Genomic DNA, 23,895 nt, shown 5'->3' with positions numbered 1-23,895 from the left:
GATGCTTGTGAATGTCAGGGAATGTTTGTTTGATCTGCATTTGAACCCGAGTGGACGTCTGGCCCGTTCTGCAGCGTTCTGCAGCGCTCTGCAGCGTTCTGCAGCGTTCTGCAGCGTTCTGCAGCGTTCTGCAGCGCTCTGCAGCGTTCTGCAGCGTTCTGCACGCAGGGTAGTGTCTCCCGGATTCCACGATGCACCTGCAGGTTCGTCGTTGGTACGTGCACGTCTTTAAAACCTGCTGCAGACCGGAATACTGCGAGTGGGTTTGGGTGAGTGTTTGGAGTTCACCACTCGATACTCCCGTCCGCCAGCAGGGGGCGCCCCGGAGCGGAGCCCTGCGCCTTTCAGCCCGCTCCGCGCTGACATCCAGCACCGACTCCCTCCCGTTATATTCCTCCACACCTGCCGCCGGTGTTGCATCGACTCAGAAGATACCTCAGAGAGATCTGAGAAGAGGAGCGTTTCAGAAGATGGAAAACGAGGGGAAGTGCCCCAAGCAGGCGGAGAAACCCGGTGAGTGTGGGAAGCTGTTGCGCGTTAACTGAACTGAACCCACGCCTGATTAGGCAGGCGTCATTATGTGACGTCATCAGAAGTGAGCATCAGTGGGATCAGGGTGAACTTCGCTGTCAGCAGGGCCGCAGATAGGATTCTGGATCCTGAAGGGGTGGCCCTTCTGATTATTCCAATTGATTGATTATCAGAATAGTCACAAATGATTGTTTCATCGATCAAACTGTTTCGATGAGCTGAATGTTTACTGCACGGCAGTTGAAAGTAAAACTTCCAGGGAGGGAAATGTGAAAGCTTTAAGTTAATTTGTGTGCCCGGCAGTGAACCGCGTCGTAGTCAGGAGACGTCTCGTGTATTTAAACCAAAGCGGACTTTGTTTCCTCCCTGAGAACACACACAGACACACGTTTATCTTATCCCTGGTGATTTCAGTGTGTGTTTTCACACCAGGTCGGGTAATTAAAAGACTCTTGGAGCTGTGCCGGATGACTCATCGCTCCCAGCGAGGCGGGTGGGGAATATTTTACTGCTTATATAGGATCCGATCGACCATCAGGGAGAGTTTAACGCATATTTTCTTATGCTCATTATACATATGCTGCTTCTAGTAAGATGAATTCAGCCTCGCTTTCACCTGAAATCTTCGACTCGGGCTCCATTGCTTTCAAATGTTCTCAATATATTTGTTCCTTTTTATTCATTCATTATTAGTTTTTGATTGATTAATTTATCAATTAAATAAACCATAAAACAAAAATCCAGACACAAACAGACTCGTTTTTTTTTGTCTTTCCTGTCTTCTAGCGGAGGACGTCATTTCAATGGCCGACTCCTCGATTACGATCGAGGACATTGAAGGAGAGCTTTGCAAAATCGAGCGGATTAGAGACGTCCTGGTGCGGAGAGAATCCGAGCTGAGATACATGTAAGATCTGCAAACCACACCAGGGTCCGACTGCATGCTGACACGCCGCGGCGCCATGCGGCCTGAGAGGCTCCTCCCATATCGTGCCTGGATGAGTCTTAGTCTAACAGATCCCATTACATATATCTGCTTAGAAAACACTCCAGATTTTCCCATTTACTTAAAATGGAGGCATTTTCTAACACTAAGCGTTCATCGTACTTGGATTCATGTCTTCGGCTGTTTCAGCAATGAGGACGGTATTACTTGTCCATCTGTCCGTCCACCATCAGCGTCCAGTTCTCGAGCCGCGTCACCCTCAGCCCTGGAGACACTTTGATTTGTCATTTTGAATGTTGCCCCTCTGCTGTTCGCTCCTCGTCAGACGGAAATGAGGAGTGAACCGGTGCTCCTGTGTGGCAGCGTGTGAGTCATCCTGCAATGAAAACTGTTTTTGTTTTTTTATCACACCAGCCAAGTAAATATTAGTTTCCACTTCTCGTCGTCTCTGTAACAGCAGCCCAGAGATGCAATGACACGCTCACGTGCACACACATACACACAGACACATACACAAAGAGTCAGATGGTGAAATGAGATCTGATACTGTCGGGCCTTATTCATTCACAGAGGACAAAATACTGGTGTTATCTCTGAAAATAAAATCTATACGATCATCCAATCCTGAACCCCAGTCCGCCGTTGTTCTCGTGCACTATCTCACGCTGATGCCTGCATTGAGCGGGGGATGCGAGAGACGTGTGTTTCTGTGTGCTTTTCAGTTCCCGATGATTCTTTTCTTTTGCTTTTTTTTGCACTCCACTAATTTGGGGGCCAGCGGTTCGATTCCCGACTCTGGTTCCGTGTCAGAGTGTCCTTGGTGACGACGCTGAACAACAAATCGCTCCTGATGGCCGTTCCCATTGTTGTGTGACAGACATAGTGTGCTGTGATGTTCCCATCAACGCGCGCCCCCTGCCAGCCGTGTGTGTGTGTGTGCGTGTGTGCGTGTGTGTGTGTGTGGACACCTGCGAATGGATGGTCTTTGTGAAGCTCTTTGAGGTGTCAGCTTCGCATGCGAGAAGTTAATTGCGTCTTCGCTGTGTCCTCTCAGGATGGACGACATTCAGCTCTGCAAGGAAATGACGAGGCTGAAGACGGAGCTGCAGAAACTCGTCTCGGTTCCAGGTAGAATGAAAAGCAGCCCGCTCTCCTCCTCCGCCACGTTTGATTCAACCTGCGGACGCTGAGGCTGGGCCTCGTATGTGCCGCTCATGCTTAAATTTGACGTGACAGCGCTGATATAGGAGGAGGTTGCCATGGGAACTAAATGACTAATAATCTCAAGTGCTTAGTAACCAATAGCATCATTTTAGGTATAGCGCCTTCACTAGAGAGAGTTGGAAAACGTTATGTTGTTTGCTTGCTTGTTTGTTTGTTTTGCAGGCATGAATGGATTCTTAGTATAAGAGGACCTTTGTTTTAAAAGTTTCCCAGTGTCATGTGCAACAACAAGAAGACAAATCAAAATAAGTTATGAATAAATCTTTCATCTTCCGGTCCGGATCGTGAACAGGATCTGGATGATTTTTTGTGGGGTTAGGGTTAGGTTTAAGTAATTGTTAGGTTCTTTTTTCTGTTAAAACTTGCTGCCTGCTCAGGCTAAATTCATTTATTAAAGTCATTTTTGTTTCTTGTCCTGATGATAAAATACTAAAATCTAAATTAGATTGCCAGGTCCGGTGAATAAGGAGACGGTGCTCCTCGTGGCCTTACAGAATAAAATCTGAATTTAGATGGCCGATTCTTTAGAATGTTCAACTTCCTTGTACTGAAGTTTTTTTTTTTATGCTCATTTGTAATCCCAATCCAGTAACGATTGAGTTCTTTGTTGTGAGCAGAAAAGGACAAGTCTGGGGAGGACAGGAAGAGGGAGGACGAGCTGCTGCAGCAGATCAGCAAGCTGGTGGAGACCAGAGATTTCCTCGTGGATGACGTGGAGTTTGAAAGGCTGCGGTGAGATTATTAAATCGAGGTTTGATTTTCCTCTCATGCAGAGCCAGCAGACGACGACGGCGGCCCGAGCCTGAAAAGGATTATTATTGAATTGTGGATGTATTTTATGAGCCTGAAAACACAGCATTTTGGGGGAAAATGGCTGCAAAGTATAATCATCTGAAAATGCCCATGGTTGAGGTAAAAGCACAACTGTGTGTGTGTGTGTGTAAAGGGCTGGATTTTGTACAAAAACCTTCTGAAGCTATTGATCCAGCACACACACACACACACCACTCAGTTCTTTTGCTTGAGGTGTTAAATCACTAACATTCCGAGTGGCCTCAGAAAGATTGCAAACATGCAAGAGACTTCATTAAATCTCCTCTCCTGGCGATTGGTCAGGTCGCTCTGTAACATTCAGCATAATGCATATTCAAATAAAATAAAAGCAAGGTAATGTTCTCCTTCCCAGGGAGAGAGAGGAAGACGGAGAGATGGCAGCCTTCTTGCAGTCCAAATTTCCCAAGGCGTTGACGGCGAGCGGTGAGTGGAACCACGAGGCTGCCGAACAATCCTCATTGAAAATGCATTTTGTAAACGGGTGGAATCTGTGGAGTTTCTGTTTTTCATATCTGTCAGCCGACGCTTAGACGTCTTGACGGTTGTGTATTTTTCAAATCCGACCAAGTGTCACTTTACAGAGTGTTTTCTAAAAAGCAAACTGGCGCGTTAATTATCGAGCTGCTGCTGGAAGGTACATTTTGTTACCGTTTGACGAAGCCACAGTCAAACTTTCAGAGTTGGCATAGAGACACGAGCGTGGCCTCTCATTCCCCGCAAGACGGAAGGAGGCGTATTCGTTAGCCTTCCTTTACGCTGTGGACGTTCTCCATCTGAATAAACGTCAACTCTCTTGCCTTCTTTTCATTCAGGTGCTTTGCGAGATCGGAAGCTGCCGTCCAGATCCCAGCACAAGTCGGCGCCGTTCATCACTCAAACCGGACTGACACTGCTGAAAGACTGCTGTGGCTTCACCTGCTCCATCATGTAATGCTGTGCGTGTGTGTGTGTGTGTGTGTGTGTGCGTGCGTGTGTGTGTGTGTGTGTGTGTGCGGATTACCCTGCAGATATGCTAATAGTTTCTGTACAGTTGGTGCATTTTAATTAGATATTCTTATGGAAGCGCTGCCTGTCTGTCTTGTATTAGACCCAGCACTGATCCCCCCCCCCCCCCCCACACACACACACACACCTGGTGAACTCCCTTTGCCCCTCGTTGCATTGTAGCAGGACTGTAAACAGCCTCCAGAACTATAAGCGTAACTTTTACATTCATATTTAATTCATGTGTTTTGTTCACTTAAACTTAAAGCAAAGTTTTTGCCTGAACTAGAAGTAGTGATGAGTAATAATACGCCTTATAGTGTTTTTTTTAAAGGAAAAAACTTATTCACAAAAAAATGGCTTTGTGAATGTGTCTGAAATAGAATGTCACTGTAAATCTTATCTTTGCAATGCTGCTGCAATAAAGTATTTTAATGCTCTTCCTTTTCCAGATTCACACTCGCATACGATCTCAGCTAACATCCTGGTGGCACAAATAAATAAATACGCTAACCAGAGTTTGTAATCAGTAAATAACTAAGGATTACACTGATTGACACCAGAAACATACACAACAAATGTTTAAGTGATTTAGTGTCAGACTTTTAAATCTAATATGATTGCTTGATGGGCTGCCCATAGATCGACCCCCCCCCCCCCCCCCCCCCCCACACACACACACACACACACATGTCACACTGGTGTGCTGGCATCCTGGTCATAATTGCATCGGAGCCTCATGTCCCTTCTGTACGGCGTCTTGACAGGACAAGCTGTCATCTTTGCTGCCTCGGTGTAGAACCCAAGTGGTGTCGTTCAGCGCAGCATCCCCCCTGCACATCACCAGTCAAGTCTAGCATCCTCCGCGGGGAGGATGACCTTCTCCTGGGGGGGGGATTTCTAGAGAAAAGGGCTAACAGATGGTTGCTACTGATTGCCAAGCTTTTAAAACTCGTCTTTTAAAGCTGTGAGCTGAGACATCCTCCAGTGGTTCAAGCTGCAGATTCTGTACTTGCAGAAGCTTCTATAAGCCAGATGTTTTGATGGGATGAGTCAGCCACATTCCACTGATGCACATGCACGCTGCCATGACGCCACCATGGCAACAGGATGTGATAACACTTGTGTGTGTGTGTGTGTGTGTGTGTGTGTGTGTGTGTGTGTGTGGTTATTCCTGCATCGTTTACTTACCTTAACTTCTTTGGGACTTAAGCTGCAGATAGAGGTGAGTCATGCAATCCTATGAAGTGATGCAAGGTGCACCTATTCCTCCAGCAGTGCTGAATAGAGATGGTGCATTATAACGCACACACAGTGCACACCTCGTGTTCTTTTGCTGCTTTAATGGTGGCTTGCTTCAGCCCTCTGCAGCTGATAAAAGGCCGTCATGGCTGGTTGAGGATTACAGACCCTTGTGCAGGCAGGCAGGCAGGCAACGCTCTGCACTGTATTTAATTTGCCAGCAGTGAAGACTAATCAGGGGGCTGCACACCATGAACATGGACAAGTTACTGCCAGCCGACTCTAATTGGACACCGGCTGCTTGTTCCTGTGTGCAGCGCTGCCTGATACCGCTGCCAATTAAAGAGGCTCATGCTTTCTTCCTTCCTCTTTACAGTTCTATAGCTGCAACTTCTTCTGAAAACGTTTAGCAAACCCAGCCTCAGTCGTGGAGCCGACGATTCAAACTATGGTGTTGTACATTGACCTCTCATAGAGGAATGAAGTTGATCTCTGCGAGGGTATACATGCCAGCCAGTGACAGATGTCTGCCAAGTCCCCTTTAAATCAATGAAAGCCTGTAATCCATATTCCATTCATCAGCCCAACCCAATAAAGCTTTCCATATCATGACATGCTGGGTGATTATATACACCGTGGACTGCGTCTAGAAATGAAATATCAGCCGAGCGACAAAACAAACTGCTTGAGAAAATTCTGTTTTCCAGATGCAAATTTTCTGGTTTAATGTAAAGTTTGCTCATTGCTGGGAGCAAGGCGAGCCCCAAGCAGCATCAAGCAGACCAGAACTGTTACCTACTTGTGTGTGTGTGTGTGTGTGTGACTTTACATATCACACCTTCGTTCCACAAGCAATGGATGGATGGATGGAAGATCTGATAAGATATAGGAAGCACCTCCAGAACGTGTCAAGCAGGGTTTTTTTAAATTATTATTATTGTAAGCATGTTTATAGTCAAACTTTTATTAAACCACTTGACCCAGAGCTTTCAGATTCTTGGGTTCTGGAGAACCAGGACACCTGCCATCAATTTTAGGAATCAACAACAGAGAGCTTCCAACACTTCAACCTTAATATTGTGAGAAATCCAACAGTGCCCCCATGTGGCAGAGAAGAAGATGTGGATGTGGCGCTTCTTCACAGGAAGTTGCTTCAGTGCATTGTTTCTGGCTGGAGAGCATAATAATCTGTCGCTTTTATATTTTTTAGATATATGCATAATATACTTTTGAAGTAGGAAAGATATACTAAATATACACTTCCATAATGCTGGCCGTAGTCCTGCTCGAGCTGAGTAAATATTGGTGTTAAGTCTGCTATACTTGCAGGAGATTTCTGAAGTCTGAAACATAACCTCAATGGCATCATGAGGAGACTTTGGATATTTGCCATATGGGAAACAAAGCATGCACTGACCCAAACTATAGATTTAAATAGACGACATCTCTGCATCAGCTGATTATTGCATTGCACAGGACAGTTGTGTGCTGGCATACAAAGATATACATTTGTCAGCTGCAACCTCAAACAGTTTAAATAGATCAGTACGGCAGATTTAAGCTCTTTCCCTCATTCAACAACCAAAGTGCGACTTCTAATGACCACTCCCTTAAAATCAGCCCTTATAAGAGACATGCTTATAATGTTAAGACACTGAAACAACCTTTTTACTTACATTAGCAGTAAAGGCCCAAAGTGTTTTCTGTTAAGGTTTACAGCTACATAAAAGCTCCATGCCTTAAGTCAGGCGTGTCAAACTCATTTTCTCCGAGGGCCACATTAGCATTATGTTTGCCCTCCAAAGGCCAAATGTAAACCGTAACACAGTAAAAATGTAACTAAATGTAATTTAATTTAATGTAAAATAAATGTAACTACTCCTTAACATGCTCGAAATAACTATTTAATTATTTAATTATTTAGTCGTCACAGTAATTAAAATAAAATATTTAGTTTTGATATCACTTTTTGAAAAGGTTGTAACTTAAAAATTGTTGGAGATAAAGCCATACTGTAAATGAGAAAAATCATAAGTATGAACCAAAGTTTGTGATGGGAATAAATTAACACATCTAATAATGAGGGGAAAAGTTCCATTCAAATGCAATCATCACGCAGGAACAAAGAGAATCGATACAAAATCAAAGCAAAACCAAAAAACCACCACCTTGTCTTGTCATGGACAAACCAAACCAAAAAAAACAACCGAAGTGGGAAAGATAAAGAACATTCCCCGAGTCAATGCCGCAGAAAAGACGTCGCTTTCAGGCCCAGCGCCGGACAGCTCCATATGTATCCTATGGAGCTGTCCGGTGCTGAAGTTCACTTTCAGGCCCAGCGCTGGACATCACGGCCCCGTCCGCTGGGAGCAGGCTACTGTCCCTTTAAGAAGTGACGTAGTTCCTCCGTGGTGCCACTTCGCTTCGGGCCGCAGCGGCGTCGAGCACCGAAACAGGGCCGGCCGGGGACGTCGGTGTTTCGCTGGGCCCAGCAAACATGGAGTTTCTACTGGGGAATCCGTTCAGCACGCCGGCGGGACAGCGGATCGGTGAGCTGTTTACAACGCCATGAATTACGTCGTAATAACCGAGTTCAGTCTGACGCCGCCGCCTCTTAGCTCTGCGGTCCTCCGACATTCATCAGTCGAGCTGCTGCTTCGTGTTTATCCTGTCGGGGCTTATAACGCGTGTTATAACATTAGACCTTTATTAACGTGTGCGTTAATTCACTGATACTGATAGAAGAGGGGGCGCGTCGTGGTTTTGATTGACACGTCTATCGATCAATGATTACAACCAGTAATATCTTTCGTCTAACTAGGCCCGCCCATCTCTCCTTGAATAATCAATTTGAATAATGAACTTTATTATATAAAAAAGAAGCTGTAATAGAGTCTTCTTATTATATAACATTTGGCAATCTGCCTGTTTAAGCTCTCATACATTCTGGAGTTTTTTTTTTATAAAGTCATGTATTAATTTTATGACGATGTTGTCTTCCTGCTCAAACGTGTGTGTAGACATGATTTTTGAACTGGCAACACAAACTAAGCATCAATAAATGGCTAAATAATTAACTAAAGAGCACTCAAAGTGCAAACCCAAAGCAAGGCGGCTCGGTTTCCTCGTCGTACCTAAAAGCATTCTGCATTCTGGGCCCAGATGAGAGCGGGACCACGAGCAAAACCGAATAGCTTGTTCCTTTGACCGCATCCTATTTGTGAAAGAACATCATCAAAACGGCTTGAGAACGTTTTCAGCGTACGTACACACACAACCAATTGTTAGCTGTTATAAATGACTCAACAGCATTGGTCTGTTTTTACAGAGTGTGCAACCAGTTCCAGCCTTTCAACAGAAGACTGGGCCCTTAACATGGAGATCTGTGACATGATCAACAGCTCAGAGGAAGGGTGTGTGTGTGTGTGTGCACGTGTGTGTGCGCGTATCATCAGGACCGCATACTGTTAAGCATTCTCTGATTACAGACCCAGAGACGCAGTCAGAGCGATAAAGAAGAGGATTGTGGGTAATAAAAACTTCAAGGAAGTGATGCTGTCCCTCAGCGTGAGTGTTGTTCGCCCTGCAGGGTTGGTTAGCCTTTTGCTGCCGTTGCTAATTTGCCCTCGCCTGTTTCTGACGTTAGGTCTTGGAAGCTTGTGTGAAGAACTGTGGCTACAGGTTTCACGTCCTGGTGACGACGCGGGATTTTGTCGAGGGAGTATTGGTGCGGTCCATCATCCCGAAAAGCAACCCTCCGATATACCTGCACGACAGAGTCCTCAGCATCATACAGGTGATTCATTACGTATTCTACGCTTGGCTCTGCTCTGGCAGCGAGGAGGACGTTTAAAAAAGGCAGCGCTGTGTCGCAATAAAGCGTGGCGTTTGTCTGCTCAAGGCGTGGGCCGATGCGTTCCGGAGCTCGTCCGACCTGACGGGCGTGGTTTCAGTATACGAAGACCTGCGGAGGAAAGGACTTGAGTTCCCCATGACAGAACTGGACGGCCACTCACCTGTCCCAGCACCGCAAAAGGTATACAGACACCAAGCGGGCGCAGCCGCTGCTGATGTCATCGCCGGCCATCTTTCTATCGGGTCCCTTCTGTGCCTTTGCTTAGCAGACTTTGCCTGGGAACGGGCCTGCTGTCGCTGCTCTGCCTGCTCTACTCCTCTCTTCCGAGACCTCTGAGCTAAAACTGGCCCTCGAGGGAGCCAAAGCGTTAACGCCCAGTCAGGTGACGCCCTGGCGGTTTTCCACGTCGGCTAAAACGCCATCTCACAACTTGATTCTCACTTCCTTCTCCTCTCCGGCACTTACAAAATCAATATTTGTTATTGGGTTTTTTGTTGTTTTTGTTTTATGCATGAGATGTCATTGCTGTTCCAGATAAAGACATTAAAGACGGAGCTGGGAGTGGTGCGAAGCAACTTGACTGTGATGTCAGACATGATGTGCCAGCTGGACCCCGGCACGGTGAGGCAAACCGACATGGAGCTCCTGGAGGTAAAATCACAACGAGGCTCGGGTGCCATTCATGTGAAGATTTGTCTTTAACTGATCTCCTACTTTATGGATGTTCTTTTGTTTTGCATCTGCCCCCTCCCCCCCGCCCACGCATTACTTGTCTGATTGTGTTATTAGCAGTTATACACAGTGTGTAAGGAGATGCAGGAGAGGATAGTGAAGATCGTCCCCAGACTCAGTGAGGAGAAGCTAATTGAGGAGTTGCTGGCAGCTAACGATGAGATGAACACTGCATTTACTCGCTACCACAGGTTAACTCCAGTTGCTATACTCCATTATAGTATAAGAAATGTGTATTATTTATGATCACGAAGTATTATAATGCATTATTCACACGTGAACAATAAAAAAGAAGACGTGGCAGTTGTTCAGTAGTTGCCGTATATAATTGGTGTTCTGCTCGACAGGTTTGAAGCGCGAGTAGCAAACGGACCAAACACGGAGCAGAAGGTGAAGACGTGCATTTCGACTTCAGAGCTCAACATTCAAACGCGACGAGCTTTCAGCTTCTCACTTGTTTGTCTTTCAGAGCCACGCAGGCATCGCCCGAACGGACCTCGATTTGACAGACGCGCCTGTCAGCCAATCAGCTACCGATGTTAAGTCGCTCAACCAATCAAAGGCTGGCAGCTTGTCCGGTCATATGTCGCGGCTTAGTAAGTGTTCCAGTCGTCACATAGACCTGCATGCAGTATATAAGCAGTACTTCTACTTTCTGTATGATGCATGTCTCTTTTTTTTGCAGGTACAAGTGAATCAGATGAGAGATTACCTCAGAAAATAAACATCTCAACTCCTAAAACGCAAAGGTACAGGAAGACTTACCGTCGGTCATTCCACTGGGGCTTTATCGGCCTTTCATAGGCAGCAGCACTGCAAAGATAGGACTTTTAAGTAGTACCTGAAGTAGTGGCTCCTGTTAGACTGCAGGAAAAGACGACACTGACTACTGAATTAAATTAAAGTATATTTGAATAAGCAAGCAAAGTACCCCCCACCCCCCCACCCCCCAATGTTACACTCAGAATCTTGCTGAGCACCCACACGGCTTTATTTGCATTTTCAAAAAAAAAAAAAAAAGAAACGAAATCACGCTATTTCCGGACGTTCTCGGTGTTAACTGAAAACGTCAGGTTACTTGGCGATTCACCAATATGCAAATCTTTGCATTTACAGCAAGCAGAGTGAAGCCGCAGAGGACGGCCTTGCTCGCTCTCAGGACAGCGCACGCCTGCACGCAGGAGCGGTGAGCAAAGATTCCGGCTCTACGTAGTTTAACCGGTTTAACTACAAGATGTAGACGGTGAATAATATTTGTGTTAATCGTGTAGCCTTTTAGCCCGCGAGTAAACGGGTATGTGGCAATCATTCCGGGTTTGCTACGTGTGGACAGCACGCCGAGGTTTTATGTGCGACATCACTGGACAGATGTATCCGATTTCAAACACCTTTTCTGTGCAACAACGTGTCAGCTGTAGGAGGGAGAACGCTGATTTTGTGGTCTATAAAACTTACACTTGGTTTACTTTGTCTGCTATATTGCTTTGTGTTGGTGACTCTCCGTCTGCACATGAAGGACGGCAGCCCGGCCTCCACCTGCAGCTCCTCGCCAAAATTAGATTGGATGATTAAACGAGGAATGGTGCGTCTGTGTCCCAAATGTGTCCCGGTTTTCCCATCCGTTCCTCTTCCCGCACCCTCCGTCTCGATTTTGTGGTGGAGTTACTTTTGCTTTGTCTTTATTTTGGGCTTGGACATTTTGAGTTTGATGGTTGGTGCGCTTTCTGAAGAGTGTGCATGTCTTTGAATCCGCTGAAGACAGTAAGTTCGCATGACCTCATCGCTGCAATGTCCGTCGTGTTTTGTTCGCATACACGTGGCTGCTCATTAGGATTTTATTTGTTGGGCGTAGTTTTGTTGTTGTTGTTTTTTTTACACATCTTAAAGTTTGATCAGGTATTGTATCGTTTTTACTGCACTGCTAATCCCGGTGTTCTGCTTCCTGTAGATCCCCATCAACCAATCCACTGTTATGGATGACATTGAGAAATGGCTTGAATTGGATGACGAGGTAAACGCCAGGGTTACTAAAGTGTGTTGCGTGATTTTAATGCACATCATTACTGTTTCACTTCTTGATTTGGTACAAAATAATTCCGGTCGGTTTCAATCTGAACGTTTCATCGAGCTTCGGTTCAGCAGGTCTTCAGTACGCTGAGACAAATTTTCTTTTTACCATCATTTGTTGGGTTAGAATTTTTATTTGGCTGGTAATTTGGTTCATGTCTCAGCTTCAGTCTGATTACATTTTCTGTTCGCACAGCAGTATGATGACTTTGAGGATGAAGATGGTGTAACCAGTGAAGGTGGGTTCTCACATTCCACTTCCTGTCTGAAATAGGACATAGTTATTATCTGTCATTTGATTTCAGTGTACTTGTACTTCCTGCTGTCTGAAGAGTTGCTGTGTATTAAATTCATTGATTGTTCTAATGCCAGTGCACACGTCGTGCTCATTGGCTGTGAATTTCAAGAGATGCAGTAAAATATGTTTTGCCGCTTTATTTAATTTCATTGGTGAAATGATTTGCCCAGAACTGAGTAGATATGCATCAGTTTCATCACATTTTGCATTGCTTTTATCTTCAGAAAAGAAAAAATATTGTAATATTTGCACGTTAAAGGTTATTATAACTTTACTGTATAAAAATAGCAGGTGGCTACGCAGGTATCAGTTTTAACACAACAGGTATAAATCCAAAACACACAAAAAAAAACACAACACAAAAAAATTATGATTCATATGACACAGGCATCCTTTTATAAATTGAAACTGTTTCTTGTCATTTCCATTGCTGCTGTCCTTCTTTTCCTTTCCGAGATCTGAAGTTGTAGCTCGTCTAAAAACCCGCTTCTCTCCATCTTCTGCAGAGTTCGACAGGTTTTTGGCAGAAAGAGCAAAGGCAGCTGAGCGCCTGCCGTCGCTGAGAGCCTCCTCCCGGGACACGAACCAGTCCAAGTCTTAAGCCACTCTGTGAAACCTGCAAACCCGCATGAAGCTCCTATTGGCAGCAGCTGATTCATGGCAGAATGGGACATTTAACATGGGAAGCACGGCCCATATTTGAGGAAGGATATTGCAACTTTGTGTATAGCGGTCTACACTGGAGAAAAACATATTTTTTAACTTTTAAAACATAATGCTAAAGCTGCTGAAGGATGGAGCTTTTTACTTTACACGGATATAAAGGGTTTGTCCTTGTGTGGAATGCAAACATTTGCACATTTTATAAAGATCCTGTGGTCGTAAAGCAAAGAAGCTATTGAAATACATTTTGTAACATAGATGGTGTATTGATGATGAATATGTTGTCAGACATGAAGGTGGCTAGCAAACACTGTAAGCTGATATTTAATAGCAGCAGAGCTATTACATGATGGAATTATGTGACGCTTCACATCATTATTGATTTTTCACATCCAACATTCCCTTGAAGACATCTTGTTTGAAGATGAACTGGAAGTTATGATTAATAACTGCTGGCATATAATAAACTATTAACTGGACTGTTTGGCTGATCTTGTTTTAATTCAAATGCTATGGATGAATGTTTCCTATTGTATGTTAAAATCCTCGAAATATAGCTTTTTAATTTAGATTTTAGCAACAAGAGTTTTGGGTTTCGCTTCAGTAAACAAAACAATCGCAAATTTAATATTTAAATTCTTATTGGACAAAACGGGTCAGCTGACGAGAACCTTTGACTTACGATTGGTCTACGACAGATATGCCTCTGTTTGTTACGCTACGCAACCCCGTTCAGGTTTTTACGTTCTTTCCGGCTGCCTATTGTAGGAAACTACGGGTTTGTAGCGATGTCGCTCGGAAAAGCATCGTGGAGTTTGTTAAAAGCAGTCCGGGTCTGCCTCCCGTACCCGGCCACGGTTTGGGGACGGAGTTACGCCGCTGTCGCTGAAGCCAGAATTGTGCTGGAGAAAGAGCTCGATAGCATTCGAGCCGCGGGGACGTGGAAAGCGGAGAGGATCATTACGTCAAAGCAAGGTCCCCAGATTAACGTGGAGGGCAGCCACAGCAGTGAGTAGCGGATTCTCCCATACCCGAGTGTCCCCTGAACGCACCACCCGGTTGTCGCGCTGTCATGACGTCGGCGTCAGGCAGAGCGGCTGTAACGAACGGATTGTAACCTCAAGTAGGCTTTAATTAAAAAGTATTTTGTTGCAGTTTAGGTGGGAAATGAAGTGTAATCATATTTTTAATATGCAAAAGGAAAAAAAAAGCTTGTCAATCAGTTTCTGTTCTGTGAATGTGAGAGTGCATCAGGATGAAACTGAAAACTGTTTGTAGATTTCTAAAGGCCATGACCCCTGACCCCTGACTCCGCTTTCACCCCCAGCACTGTTGTTTTCTCTCTCCTGTCCAACTTTGTCTCGTATTCTACTTCATTGTATTGTTTTTCCTCCCTTTTATTGTCAAATATTTAAAGTCTAAATTCCTGATTTGAGCTGCTCAGAGAGCAGAGTCTGGATTTTTCACCTAAAATGGTGTTTCCATGGGCTTTTTTAAAATTTATTAAATCTAGGTCTTCTCTCTCTCTCTCTCTTTCTCTCTCAGATATATTAAATTTCTGTGCCAACAACTACCTCGGCCTGTCCAGCCATCCGGATGTGGTGCAGGCAGGGATTGATGCCCTTAAGTCGCACGGCGCTGGATTGAGCTCCGTCAGGTTCATCTGTGGCACTCAGGTACGTACGACGGATGTCTCTACCGACGCTCCCCGAACTGCGTTACGGCTCGATCTCCGGAAGCTGAGCTCGCTGTGTGTGCTTTTGTAGGACCTGCACAAACATCTGGAGCAGAAGCTAGCAGAGTTTCATGAGAGGGAGGCCTGCATCCTCTATGCGAGCTGCTTCGACGCCAACGCTGGACTGTTTGAGGTGAGTCCTAGTTTATTCTCCTCTGTGTTGGGCAGAAATAATGCCCCCCCATGGCACCGAGCCCATGTAATGGTTCTCTCACACCAGGTTCTGTTAGGCCCGGATGACGCAGTGCTGTCTGATGAGCTAAACCATGCCTCCATCATCGATGGGATCCGTCTTTGCCGAGCGAGGAGGCTGCGCTACAAACACATGGACCTCAGTGACCTGGAGGACAGGCTCAAAGAGTCTCAGGTGACTCAGCCTCTTCCAAACAACACGAAGACATGATGACTCGTTTCCTACTGCTGCTATATTTACTTACACATTATTCATGTTTTCCTCCCTGAGACATCATGAACAATTTAGAACCTTTTGGTGATGATCCAGATCACCATGAGGACGGTGTGAATTCAATCAGAATGAGCTGCTTGGCGGAGGTCGGCGCCCTCCGAGTGCTTTTCTCGTCGCATCATATCACGGAATCGTGACTCTTCCTGATTTACTCAATCTTGCATTAGAATAGATTTCCACTTCTGGGAAACTGTATTTTAGTGAACTTAGAGCTCGCACAGGTCAGATTTATTGCTCAATCATTTGAGCTGAGTGGGGGAGGGGGGGGGGGGGCAGATGAGGCTTACAGCATTGATTAAAGCGAGAAATATCACCTCTGTTTTTCCTCAGTCGTCCCGCATGCGGCTGATCGTCACCGATGGAGTCTTCTCTATGGATGGAGACGTGGCCCCCCTCACTGGAATCTGTGACCTGGCTGAGCAGTACGGAGCTATGGTGTTCATAGATGAATGCCATGCCACTGGATTCCTGGGGCCCCGGGGCCGGTGGGTAAAAAACAAACGGTGGAACGGGAGCCATCCGGATCGGATCGCGTGTGTAAATGCTTTACGTTTTTATAAATGACGAAACCATTTCATTCCATTGGGCAATGAACCCCGAGGAGGTTCTGTCCTGCATCGGAAAACCGAGAAAACACTGAATACCACCAAGAGTTGAGCCAGTTGCCATGGAAACGTAGCCCGATTCAAAGTTTTTTTTTATTATGATGTTGGGGGAATATGTTCAAAAATAAATTGGTTTGTTCAGTATTCATTTATAATCAAAAACGTAAATGTTAGAACAGAAATGAAGGGTTTATATCATTAACGTAGGAGCTACATACGATCGGATGTAACGACGGAGACGGGAATATGCTTGCTAGCTTTCCTGTGGCCGTTACCAATGGCCGGTAGGTGTTGCCAGGGGGGAGGCGAACTTTGTTGCCGTCACCATGGGGACCAACTAACGGCAGCCCTCCCTGTGATTCCCAGGGGAACGGACGAGCTCCTGGGAGTGATGGACAGAGTTCACATTGTAAACTCCACCCTGGGGAAGGCGCTGGGCGGAGCCGCTGGTACGTCAGACCCTTCGGCTCATTTAGGTCTCATAGCTTTGATGTTAATAGACACAACTTCTGGCTTTCATTACGTTAAGATGTTGCTATGGGAACATGGATGTCGTGATGAATGCCGGTTTAATGACCCTCCCTTTTTCTTTTGGTCATCAGTCGTTTACGGGTTGATCACGCGGCACCATCTCAGACATTATTCTCTTCTCGTTCTTCAGCCGCAGGGGCCTCGATGGGATGGAATCTGCACTCGTAGCCTTTGTCTGTTCACCAAGCCGGTCTTTCTGCGTTTCAGGTGGCTACACCGTTGGCCCCAAAGCTCTCGTTGAGCTGCTGAGGCAGCGCTCCAGGCCGTACCTGTTCTCCAACTCCCTCCCGCCTCCTGTGGTCGGCTGTGCGACCCGGGCTGTGGAGCTGCTGCTCGCCTCGAGCGAGATTGCCCAGAGCATGACTGCCAAAACCATGAGGTGCGTAATCGCTGTTTGAGGAAAGCTCCGAGGACACTTGAGTGGTGCTTGTGGTGCCGAGTGCAGCTTGTAATGGGGATGAGGAGTCTGGAGGAGCAGCCCTGGGTGCTGTCCATGGTGCTGAAAGCCGGCTCTCCTCTCTCGCTTTGTTATTGTTCTGTTTCTATTCTGCTCTCATCTCCACCCCTTTGCTTTATTACCTCTGTTCTCAATATCTCATTGATTCTAAGCCAAATATTCCAGACTCACATTTTTTTCCCTGAATCGTTCCAGCTCCAGTGAAAATGCTGCTCACATTATTATACATCAAAAACCGGAAGACCTTGTCCCAAGTTTCATGGGAATGAAAAAAAAAAAATATTTTGAAGTTAGCGTCTCTCATTTAAACAGTCCTTTCATCTCACTGATAACTGATGTTAGCTCATGTTTGTAAAAACAAAAGTTTTACGTTTCTGTCACTTTGTTTCATTAGTAACTCCTTCATTTGCCTATCGGGCTCTCCCGCCCGTTTGCAGCCACTCTGAATTCAACGTGACCTTAGATGAAACTGAAATCTAAGTGTGTACTAACGGGAGAATTTGCCCGACCTTTTCAAAATGACCTAATTTCTGCCTCCTTTAGGTTTTTTTTTTTTACATCTTAGTTGTGCTCATATCTCTGTTTGTCTGCCGTCCATTCAGGTTCCGAGACGGGATGACGCAGGCCGGCTTCACCATTGCCGGCTCAGCTCACCCCATCTGTCCCGTGATGCTGGGCGACGCCCGGCTGGCATCTCAGATGGCCGATGATATGCTGAAGCTCGGTGAGAGAGCAGCGAATGCAAGATCCAGAGCATAAAATAAAAATATATCCATGTGTACTTAACAGTCAGTAAATTGTACTCTGCATTCGGACGTGTCGGGCCCACAGGAGTGTACGTGATCGGCTTCTCCTTCCCGGTGGTGCCAAAAGGCAAAGCCAGAATCCGCGTCCAGATTTCAGCCGCCCACACAGAGGAAGACATCGACCGCTGTGTGAAGGCCTTCATCCAGACCGGCAGGAAGCACGGAGTCGTTCCATGAACGTGACGAGCAGAGCGGGAATGTGAGGGTCGATGTTTCCATGGAAACATCGATTACATTCATAGGTCAATGGACGTAAATGTCTTTTTTTGTTTGTTTAAATTGCTGAGAAATAAACATGTTTGTAAACATTTTAATGAATTTGCATTTTGATTCAGAGGGAAATTGACCCTCAGGCCCCCCCCCCCACGGATTTCAACGGCTGGTACTCTAACTCGCACTATAAAACTACCAGAATTTATTTTAATTTATATTCATTAAATATGCATTTCGTTTTTTTTAATCATACCTTGATTCACGTGGTTTTATCCTGACCAATGCCCGAACCACCTCTATAGTAAGTCCTGTTCGCTGAATGTGGGTCATCCTGCATTCAGATCAAACGATTTCAGGTGTGTGGGGGGGGGGCTCGGAGGGGATCTCGCCCGGGGTGTAATTTCATGGATAACCGCCAGTGCCAGGGTGACCCTACGACCCACGGACCCGGTATCGGACAAAGCGGTCCGGAAAATGAATGGAGGAATAATCTGCGCGTTAGCTCCGCCTCCTATTGTCGTTTTCGCGCCATCAGCGTTCACAAACGCCTCTGGGCGTCACATTGGCCAATAGAAACACGCGTTTCCTGCTTCTAACCCAATCAGATTACGAGAGGGGCGTTACAAGAAGCGACTCGCGGGAAACCGACCGGAAGGACTTTCAGTTTTTGCCGCGGAACAGTTTCGCTGAGCAGCCTCGTCTGCCCGTTTGTCGTGTTTGCTCTTTAAGCTTCGGTAGTTTTCGTGTTTGCTCTTTTCAGCTTCGGTAGTTTTCGTGTTTGCTCTTTTCAGCTTCGGTAGTTTTCGCCCGTCTCCTCGTTGTTGAGCTGCTCCGCCATGTCCGGCTTCGATGACCCGGGGGTTTACTACAGCGACAGCTTCGGAGGCGCGGAGGGGCCCGGCGGGGACGACGGGGCGCTGAAGAGGGTCCAGATCAAGAAGCGGTTCCGCGACTTCCTCCGACAGTTCAGAGTCGGGACCGACCGAACCGGCTTCACCTATAAATACAGGTGAGGTTGGTTGGGGGGGGGGGGGGGGGTAGTTAGGTAATATTATTATTTATGTCTGGATCTGTTGTTGGTGATAAAGTAGCTCTGATGTCACTCAAGAGGGTAAAACTGAAAAGAGAAGCATTTCGGGGCACGAGGTCCTTGAATTGCATTATGGGAAATGTAGGAGAAAGGCACGAGCCCTTCAGGTTTCTGCAGTAAATCACTCCGGCTCCTGTCGCCTCCAACCAGAGACGAGCTGAAGCGGCGCTGCACCCTGGGGGAGTTCTGGGTGGGGGTGGAGGTGGAGGACATGTCCAGCTTCGACGAGGACCTGTCCGACTGTCTCTACAAGCTGCCGGCGGAGAACCTGCCTCTGGTGAGCGACCCCCGAGGGCTCACTGGAACGCCGTTCGCTTCCGGGGGTTCCTCCTCCAGACAACGTTGACGTCTCATTCGCAGCTGGAGGAAGCCGCCAAGGAGGTCGCCGACGAGGTCACCCGCCCCCGGCCTGCGGGAGAGGACGCGGCCCAGGACGTCCAGGTCACGCTGAAGAGCGAGGCGCATCACGCTTCCATCCGCGACCTCAAGGTTCGCCTGCGCGCCGCCGCCGCTCCCGCTGTCGTTCGCCCGTCTGACCGCCCGTCTCTCTCGCCTCCAGTCCGAGCAGGTGTCCCGCCTGGTGAAGGTCCACGGCATCATCATCTCGGCCACGCCGGTGAAGGCCAAGGCCACCAAGGTGTGTCTGCAGTGCCGCGGCTGCCGCGCCGTCGTCAGCAACATCCCGCTGCCGCCGGGCCTGCAGGGCTACGCGCTGCCACGCAAGTGCAACAGGTGAGGGCGGGGCCACAGGACGGGGTATGTGTGTCGTCGTCGTCCCCCCCCCCCCCCCCCCCCCGTGTCTTGACAGCTTGTCTGTCTTCTCAGCGATAACGTTGGGAGGGTCAAGTGTCCCGTCGACCCCTACTTCATCATCCCGGACCGCTGCGTCTGTGTCGACTTCCAGACTCTCCGCCTGCAGGAATCTCCGGACGCCGTGCCTCACGGAGAGATGCCGCGTCACCTGCAGCTCTACTGCGACAGGTATGGGATGGGGGGGGTCATCGTCATGGAAACGTATTCAATCAAGGATGGTTGCTTTCTGCTGTTTACACAATTTAAACGGTGATGGTTTATTGTCCCCCCCCCCCCCCCCCCGGCTGTCGTCTTCTCCTCCCGTCTCAGGTACCTGTGTGACCGGGTTGTCCCGGGCAACAGGGTGACCATCATGGGCATTTACTCCATCAAGAAGATGGCCGCCGCGAAGACCAAAGGGAGAGAGAAAAGCGCCGGCGTGGGCATTCGCACGGCTTACCTCCGAGTTGTTGGCGTCCAGGTGGACGCCGAAGGGGCGGGTGCGGCGAAACTTCCTTCCCCCCCCCCCATGTTCCAGGAGGAACTCCGGCGGCCGCCATGTTTGACTGGCGCCGTTCTCTTTTCTTCCAGGCCGCGGCGCTACTGGATCCGTGACCCCGCAGGAAGAGGAGGAGCTGAGGGCTCTGGCGGCTACGCCCAACGTCTACGCCTCCCTGGCGCGCTCCCTGGCGCCGTCTATCTACGGCAGCGACGACCTGAAGAAGGCCATCACCTGTCTGCTGTTCGGCGGTTCGAGGAAGCGGTGAGGCGGTTGGTTTTGCGCTCGCGCTGCGACGGGCGTCTCCGTGCGTTTGTCCTGACGGCCCGCCTTCGTCCCAGGCTGCCCGACGGTCTCACCCGCAGGGGGGACATCAACCTGCTGATGCTGGGCGACCCCGGGACCGCCAAGTCTCAGCTGCTGAAGTTCGTGGAGCGGTGCTCGCCTATTGGGGTAGGTGTCGCCGTCACAAGTTCCCTCGCGCCGGTTCGCCACGGCCGCGCCGGCGTGTAAAAGGAGCGTCCGCTGTCCACCGGCAGGTTTACACCTCGGGCAAGGGCAGCAGCGCCGCGGGTCTGACGGCGTCCGTGATCAGGGATCCCAGCACCCGCGGGTTTGTGATGGAAGGCGGCGCCATGGTGCTGGCCGACGGCGGCGTGGTTTGCATCGACGAGTTCGACAAGGTAAGAGGAGCTTGCGTGGCGGTTTGCCGTTGAGCCCGGGCGAGTTGCGGGACTGACGCCCACGCTGTCCTTCAGATGAGAGAGGACGACCGCGTCGCCATCCACGAGGCCATGGAGCAGCAGACCATCTCCATCGCCAAGGTAGGAGAAGCCGCCTCCTCGGGGGGGTCGGGAGGTCAAACTAACCCGCCGCTCCTCCCAGGCCGGCATCACCACCACCCTGAACTCCCGCTGCTCGGTGCTGGCGGCGGCCAACTCCGTGTTCGGCCGCTGGGACGACACCAAGGGGGAGGACAACATCGACTTCATGCCCACCATCTTGTCCCGGTTTGACATGATCTTCATCATCAAAGACCAGCACGACCAGCAGCGGGACATGGTAGGGGGCGGAGCCCGGCGCCGTCGGGCGGCAGGCGCAGCGTTTAGCGCAGTGTGTCTCACGGATGCGTGTCTCGCAGACGCTGGCGCGCCACGTGATGAACGTTCACCTGAGTGCCCAGACGCAGACGGAGGGCGTCGAGGGCGAGATTCCGCTCGCCACCTTCAAGAAGTACATCGCCTACGCGAGGACGTGAGTCGGTGGCGCCGGGCGAGCTGGATTCACGTCGGATCGCGGCGAATTCGCGCGCTCATCTTTTGTTTCCGAATGTCTGTTCGCAGTAAATGTGGCCCTCGGCTGTCCGCCGCCGCGGCGGAGAAGCTCAAGAACCGATACGTGCTGATGAGGAGCGGCGCCAGAGCGCACGAGAGGGAGACGGACAAAAGGCCCTCCATCCCCATCACCGTCAGGTAGCGTTCAGGTCGTCGGTTTCAAAGCGCGGGCCTGAACAAAAACGATGGTACCCCCCCCCCCCCCCCGAGAAAAGATGGCGCCTGACTGGACCGCGGCGAGCACGACTAAGGCGTGTCCTCCCTGTTTTTATTTTCATCATTCTCTTGAGCCACAACTTGGAAGCTTCCTGGTTTTCGGTAAATGTTGAATTCCTCACCGGCCGCTTCTCCGTTTCAGGCAGCTGGAGGCCGTCATCCGGATCGCCGAGTCCCTGGCGAAGATGAAGCTGCAGGCCGTGGCTGGCGAGGAAGAGGTTGACGAAGGCCTCAGACTCTTCCAGGTGTCCACGCTGGACGCCGCCTTGTCCGGCAGCCTGTCCGGTGTGTTGTTGTTGTGAAACCGGGTCCCGTCTGAGATTCAGTTCGAGTTGACGGATTTCCTGAGAAGCTCCGTTCAGATTTGAGGCCGGTTACGGCGTCATTGTTTGTCTTCCACCTCCTCCAGATGGATCTAGAATATAGATCCGGAAGGAAATATACTGGAAATATTCCAGGGAGGAAAGATGAGTTGTTCCCACTGTTATGCCGGCAGACCAAGCCACACCCACCCTCTGGAAAGGGCGTGGCCAACCTAAATTCATTTCCTTTTTTAAGACGCACACAATATGACCAGCAGTGATGTTTTAAACAAAGAAACTTGAAAGACGTATTTTTGGGGACCTCGTGGACAAATCTATTTAACTTCATATGTTTTCTGATTGTAAATGCTTTTTAACGTGATTTCAGCTGTGTTCAGTGTAAAGTCGAGGAAGTTCAGAGGCCTGTTGTCCCTGACGTCCCTTTGGAACTTTCTTTGTCTAGGAGTGGAAGGCTTCACGTCTCAGGAGGACCAGGACATGATCTCCCGCGTGGAGAAGCAGCTGAAGAGACGCTTTGCCATCGGCTCCCAGGTGTCGGAACACAGCATCGTTCAAGACTTCACCAAACAGGTCAGCGTGACCAAATGGCAATAGGGTCAAAAAGTTATTAAAAAAAAAAAAAAATACAATCAGATTAGAGCTGCGTTTTTAATCAGGTCACAAGAAATGAGTTGTTTCAATCATTTTCCAAGCCAAGATGTCAAACAATCATTGGTTTTCAGTTAGCTTAGCGCTTTTCTTCCTCATTCCTGTGAATGAGGAACCGATCAGAGTGATTGAAACACATCTGTTCCGATAAATGGGTGGGAGGAGACGACCCACAGTGATTTCATGATGATGTCGTCTCGGAATCTTGTCTTAATCATCATTAGTTCTTTAAATGTTGGTGTTTTTACGGCCCTATTCCCAGATCCACCTCAAAATTGAATCAACTAAATTTTAATCCCACACCATTTTCTCCGGCTGGATGAACCATCTGTGGATTCTGCCGGTTGTTTTACAGAAGTATCCGGAGCACGCCATCTACAAAGTGCTGCACCTGATGCTGAGGAGGGGCGAGCTCCAGCACCGCATGCAGAGGAAGGTTCTCTACAGGGTCAAGTAGAGGCGACGCAGCGCCGGGGCAGATCCTCGTTGTTGTTGTTGTAAATACTTTTGATCCGTTTCGTATCAGCCGATGGACATCTTCGGGGAAACGGATTCAAATCTGAATTCCGAATTGGCTCTGGATGTATAAAGAATTAAAGTATCTGAAATGTTGGAAAACGAATTGTTCTCGGTATCTTTATACACCAATCGTGAAAAGTCAGAGTGACACAGTTGATATTTATAACTGCATCCATAAATGGGGTTAATGTTAAAATTCCATGTTTTCTTCCCAACCTCGTTCTGGATCGGATCCAGAAGACGTTTTTCACAATGGTGCACATCATTTATCGGCCGCTATCGAT

At 48.2% G+C, this 23,895-nt stretch overlaps 4 protein-coding genes across 9 annotated transcripts; all 4 read left to right on the top strand.

The window, feature by feature from the left end:
* Positions 1-191: 191 nt before the first annotated feature.
* zgc:171844 (uncharacterized protein LOC100151763 homolog) lies at positions 192-4,466 on the top strand. The gene is made up of 7 exons (XM_068749770.1): positions 192-269; positions 315-513; positions 1,318-1,438; positions 2,532-2,605; positions 3,319-3,433; positions 3,888-3,958; positions 4,348-4,466. Exons 1-7 carry the CDS (start codon positions 192-194, stop codon positions 4,464-4,466), a joined length of 777 nt encoding a protein of 258 aa, XP_068605871.1.
* Positions 4,467-8,215: 3,749 nt separating this feature from the next.
* Positions 8,216-13,850, top strand: tom1 (target of myb1 membrane trafficking protein). 6 transcript variants are annotated; one of them, XM_068749587.1, is made up of 15 exons: positions 8,216-8,310; positions 9,090-9,174; positions 9,250-9,328; positions 9,408-9,557; positions 9,663-9,797; positions 10,152-10,268; positions 10,407-10,540; positions 10,697-10,739; positions 10,819-10,945; positions 11,035-11,098; positions 11,466-11,535; positions 11,866-11,931; positions 12,298-12,360; positions 12,616-12,655; positions 13,221-13,850. In XM_068749587.1, exons 1-15 carry the CDS (start codon positions 8,259-8,261, stop codon positions 13,313-13,315), a joined length of 1,320 nt encoding a protein of 439 aa, XP_068605688.1. In that variant the 5' UTR covers positions 8,216-8,258; the 3' UTR covers positions 13,316-13,850. The 6 variants fall into 6 exon arrangements, 4 of the variants coding, with proteins under 4 accessions (XP_068605688.1, XP_068605687.1, XP_068605689.1 ...); XM_068749586.1 differs by having other exon boundaries at positions 12,613-12,655; XR_011105856.1 differs by lacking the exon at positions 11,866-11,931 and having other exon boundaries at positions 11,466-11,592; positions 12,613-12,655; positions 13,221-13,233.
* Positions 13,851-14,111: 261 nt separating this feature from the next.
* On the top strand, positions 14,112-18,285 carry gcat (glycine C-acetyltransferase). The gene is made up of 9 exons (XM_068750139.1): positions 14,112-14,385; positions 14,923-15,053; positions 15,144-15,245; positions 15,333-15,479; positions 15,909-16,063; positions 16,550-16,632; positions 16,922-17,093; positions 17,774-17,895; positions 18,003-18,285. The coding sequence occupies exons 1-9, from the start codon at positions 14,166-14,168 to the stop codon at positions 18,152-18,154; spliced, it is 1,284 nt and encodes a 427-aa protein (XP_068606240.1). The 5' UTR covers positions 14,112-14,165; the 3' UTR covers positions 18,155-18,285.
* Positions 18,286-19,026: 741 nt separating this feature from the next.
* Positions 19,027-23,579, top strand: mcm5 (minichromosome maintenance complex component 5). Its single transcript, XM_068750098.1, has 16 exons — positions 19,027-19,199; positions 19,431-19,557; positions 19,641-19,769; positions 19,840-20,012; positions 20,106-20,261; positions 20,403-20,572; positions 20,664-20,835; positions 20,913-21,024; positions 21,111-21,254; positions 21,330-21,395; positions 21,457-21,633; positions 21,713-21,825; positions 21,915-22,043; positions 22,264-22,406; positions 22,887-23,014; positions 23,448-23,579. Exons 1-16 carry the CDS (start codon positions 19,027-19,029, stop codon positions 23,547-23,549), a joined length of 2,214 nt encoding a protein of 737 aa, XP_068606199.1. The 3' UTR covers positions 23,550-23,579.
* Positions 23,580-23,895: the final 316 nt, after the last annotated feature.

This window comes from Brachionichthys hirsutus, chromosome 16 (assembly GCF_040956055.1).
Source record: "Brachionichthys hirsutus isolate HB-005 chromosome 16, CSIRO-AGI_Bhir_v1, whole genome shotgun sequence".
Lineage (NCBI taxonomy): Eukaryota > Metazoa > Chordata > Actinopteri > Lophiiformes > Brachionichthyidae > Brachionichthys > Brachionichthys hirsutus.
The sequence above is the reverse complement of the archived record's forward strand: the minus strand, read 5'-3'. Positions and strand labels throughout refer to the sequence as shown.

Excerpts from the sequence above, each read along its gene's own strand:
- mcm5 (XM_068750098.1), top strand. The coding sequence starts at position 19,027 with ATGTCCGGCTTCGATGACCCGGGGGTTTACTACAGCGACAGCTTCGGA. Across the intron at positions 19,200-19,430 it reads GGCTTCACCTATAAATACAG|AGACGAGCTGAAGCGGCGCT; the intron begins GTGAGGTTGGTT and ends GCCTCCAACCAG. Across the intron at positions 22,044-22,263 it reads TCCATCCCCATCACCGTCAG|GCAGCTGGAGGCCGTCATCC; the intron begins GTAGCGTTCAGG and ends TCTCCGTTTCAG.
- zgc:171844 (XM_068749770.1), top strand. The coding sequence starts at position 192 with ATGCACCTGCAGGTTCGTCGTTGGTACGTGCACGTCTTTAAAACCTGC. Across the intron at positions 1,439-2,531 it reads GAATCCGAGCTGAGATACAT|GATGGACGACATTCAGCTCT; the intron begins GTAAGATCTGCA and ends GTGTCCTCTCAG. Across the intron at positions 3,959-4,347 it reads CAAGGCGTTGACGGCGAGCG|GTGCTTTGCGAGATCGGAAG; the intron begins GTGAGTGGAACC and ends CTTTTCATTCAG.
- gcat (XM_068750139.1), top strand. The coding sequence starts at position 14,166 with ATGTCGCTCGGAAAAGCATCGTGGAGTTTGTTAAAAGCAGTCCGGGTC. Across the intron at positions 15,246-15,332 it reads CCAACGCTGGACTGTTTGAG|GTTCTGTTAGGCCCGGATGA; the intron begins GTGAGTCCTAGT and ends CTCTCACACCAG. Across the intron at positions 16,633-16,921 it reads GGCGCTGGGCGGAGCCGCTG|GTGGCTACACCGTTGGCCCC; the intron begins GTACGTCAGACC and ends TCTGCGTTTCAG.
- tom1 (XM_068749586.1), top strand. The coding sequence starts at position 8,259 with ATGGAGTTTCTACTGGGGAATCCGTTCAGCACGCCGGCGGGACAGCGG. Across the intron at positions 8,311-9,089 it reads GCCGGCGGGACAGCGGATCG|AGTGTGCAACCAGTTCCAGC; the intron begins GTGAGCTGTTTA and ends CTGTTTTTACAG. Across the intron at positions 10,269-10,406 it reads CCGACATGGAGCTCCTGGAG|CAGTTATACACAGTGTGTAA; the intron begins GTAAAATCACAA and ends TTGTGTTATTAG.